The sequence below is a fragment of the Adiantum capillus-veneris genome, chromosome 22 (assembly GCF_014529385.1).
Source record: "Adiantum capillus-veneris isolate H3 chromosome 22, ASM1452938v2, whole genome shotgun sequence".
Classification (NCBI taxonomy): domain Eukaryota; kingdom Viridiplantae; phylum Streptophyta; class Polypodiopsida; order Polypodiales; family Pteridaceae; genus Adiantum; species Adiantum capillus-veneris.
This window is the reverse complement of record NC_140952.1, coordinates 137,893,574-137,896,320: the sequence shown is the minus strand read 5'-3', so window position 1 is coordinate 137,896,320 and position 2,747 is coordinate 137,893,574. Positions and strand designations below refer to the sequence as shown.

Genomic DNA, 2,747 nt, shown 5'->3' with positions numbered 1-2,747 from the left:
ATGCCCATTCACTTAGCCCCTTCACTTTCCCATCTCACGCTTCTCCATGAACTATCCATAGTGAACTCCATGTGAACTACTTAAAGCCATAATTGTGTTCTTCAAGTGAACCACATGTGATCCCATTGTGAACAGCTGTGTGAACCACAAGTGAACATGTGATCCCTTTGTGGACAAGGGTGTGAACTTCAAGTGAACATTTTGTGAACTTGTAGTGCCAAGCACCTTCAGTGGGGTTGTACCATTATCCCAAATTTGGCTCAAGCACATAAGGAATTTATGGACCATGCGACTCAAGTGCAAGATGGTGGAAACCTCCGATGGAATGATGCCCTTTCAAATGGTGGTTTGAGTTCTTTCTCCACTAGTGACGAAGATGATGAGAATTCTAGTGATAGCGAGGAAAGAGTGTATTGTAGTCCATGCACGGATTCGCTTGACACCTCTTTTTTTGGCTTGGAGCAGCAAGATGGAATCTCCACGCTTGATCCGTACGTGTCTCGGTTTTTTTACTACTTTTGTCAATCGAGTTATAATTCGATGAAGCTTGCACTTCAAGGAGAACATTCACCAAGCCTAAAGGAATTGCAGGCATGTGACCCAAGTGGCATGCTTGACCTAAAAAGGTGGAGACGAATGAAAGAAAGATTATGTTTGAGGACAGATGTAGAAGGCTTTTGGTGTTTGTGCACGGCAACTCCCCCAAATTTGAAAATCTCACCCATTGAGGAATGGGAGAGTATTATCATTCGATGTCATTTTTCTGAAGATAATAATTCCCACCTATCTTATGAAGACACAATAAGAAACTTGAAGGCCTCATGACGTTTGGACATCAAGCAACAAGGGATACCTGTAGCATATGTGAAAGCCCTTGTGGAAAGTTGTGGGTGTGAAAAAGAGACCGATTGTGGCGATGAATGCCACAAATCAATGCGTGTCACCAAAGTTATTAAGAGTGCCATGAAGCATGAACGTCAAAGTGTTGACATTTTATGTGTGGAGCAAGCTCTAATTGAGATTATGGTTCAACACAAGGTGAGGCTAGTTAAGGTTCGTCGCTCATCTACAAGCCAGAATGGAAGCACAACTACAGTTGACTATGCATGTCATAGAGGAAGAACGGCCCGTATAAGTGGGACTGTGAAGCGGCTTAGAAGGTCCAAGAGATGTGGTTGTCCTTTCCAAGTGAGAGTTCAATATCACCGTGCCTCAAAGATTGCACACATATCTACTTACCCTACTCATGAGGGGCATATACCTAGATCAAGAGAGTATTTGTATCATTTACCCGTGCATCCTAATGTTATTGAGTGTTGCATGGAAGATTTGTTCGATGTGGGTACAGCAAGACATGTTGCAAACATGTCTTTGTCTAAAGAGAAGTTGCAATATGAGCGATCTTCAGCTATTGACCAAGCAATTTATCGCTTTTTTATGATACAAAGGGAAATTTCAATGATGTCTTACCAAATACGCAATCAAGGTGACTCATATTATGTTGCAAATTAAGCATTTTTGCAATTGTTTTTACATAATAACATTGTTTCTTTTGTCTTCACAGGAAAGATTTCTAAAGATGATTGGAGTTCTATGTGGGTCGAGGTTTGCAACTTACAAACTCGAGGAAAGGTGTGTTATTGCCAGCCGTATAATCCCTCTGCACAAGATCCTAATCAAAGGCCCTTTATTGTTGTTATTAAAGATGAATGGATGCTAGAAATGGCCATGAGATTTTCTACACACAACTCTTGGGCAATAGATAGCATGTTCAAGACAAACGTGTTTGGCCTTCCATTGTATTCTGCAGTATTGCCTAATCAAAATGGTGTAGGTTTACCTATATGGCTCATGCTATGCACCAACGACACATGAACTGACCAAGAACGAATCACAATTGAGATAACCCTAAAGACAATTTTTGCAAGAATGAGTAATGTGCGCCCCACATCAATAGTGATTGATAAATCACCAGTGGAGCTTGAGGCTATTCATAAGGTGGTGGAGGAGGACCCTTACTGCTGGATTTATGACATCCATGGCTCTCGTCAACAAGTTCTTGGTCATATCATTCTATGTTGGTTTCATGCTAAGAAAGCTTGGATGGAAAACCTTCTTCCAAAGGTATGTAAGAACTCTAACATTTGGTATTCCTATATGTGGGCACATGCAACAAAGGAACTTTACACTTTGCTTTAGGTACCAAAGCAAATGCGTGAACATCTCTACTCTTCCATGTGTGCACTTATGCGTAGCGCCACAGAGGCTGAGTTTGAGCAATCTTTTCAAGGGCTCCTTCAAAACTACTCAGAGTTCACGAGCGTGCAAAGATATGTGACGAATGGTTGGTGTGGGAACGATTGCCCTTGGCGCAAAAAGTGGCCAAATTTTGGTCGCATGTTTAATCATGGGAATGTGGATACAACAAACTTGGTCGAGAGATTGTGGCAATACATAAAATATACTTTGTTGAATGCCCAAATGAACAAATCGATCTTGGATTTGATTCATGCCCTTGTTGGTGACTCAAGTAGTGGAACCTGCATGGGGGGGACTTTATTGAAGTTCTTTAAACAAAAACAAGAAATAGGTAACTATGCCCTTTTTTTAATAAGATCTTGCACCACATAGGTGGCTAATAAGCACTAGGTGTGTTGCTGCGGACTCGGGACGCTTTAACATATATGGATCGTCAAAGCATCAAACATCAAGGTTACGGGAGGGGGAGAAAATTCTACAACAATATG

At 41.3% G+C, this 2,747-nt stretch overlaps 2 protein-coding genes across 2 annotated transcripts; both read left to right on the top strand.

Annotated features, from left to right (window-relative positions):
• Positions 1-279: 279 nt before the first annotated feature.
• On the top strand, positions 280-825 carry LOC147430299 (uncharacterized). The gene has a single exon (XM_086495762.1). It carries the CDS (start codon positions 280-282, stop codon positions 823-825), a length of 546 nt encoding a protein of 181 aa, XP_086351888.1.
• A 108-nt stretch (positions 826-933) lies between these two features.
• Positions 934-1,875, top strand: LOC147430298 (uncharacterized). The gene is made up of 2 exons (XM_086495564.1): positions 934-1,486; positions 1,565-1,875. The coding sequence occupies exons 1-2, from the start codon at positions 934-936 to the stop codon at positions 1,873-1,875; spliced, it is 864 nt and encodes a 287-aa protein (XP_086351690.1).
• The last annotated feature ends 872 nt before the right edge of the window (positions 1,876-2,747 follow it).

Coding starts and splice junctions, on each gene's coding strand:
- LOC147430299 (XM_086495762.1), top strand. CDS start 280: ATGGACCATGCGACTCAAGTGCAAGATGGTGGAAACCTCCGATGGAAT.
- LOC147430298 (XM_086495564.1), top strand. CDS start 934: ATGCGTGTCACCAAAGTTATTAAGAGTGCCATGAAGCATGAACGTCAA. Junction 1,487..1,564: donor TTACCAAATACGCAATCAAG/GTGACTCATATT, acceptor TTGTCTTCACAG/GAAAGATTTCTAAAGATGAT.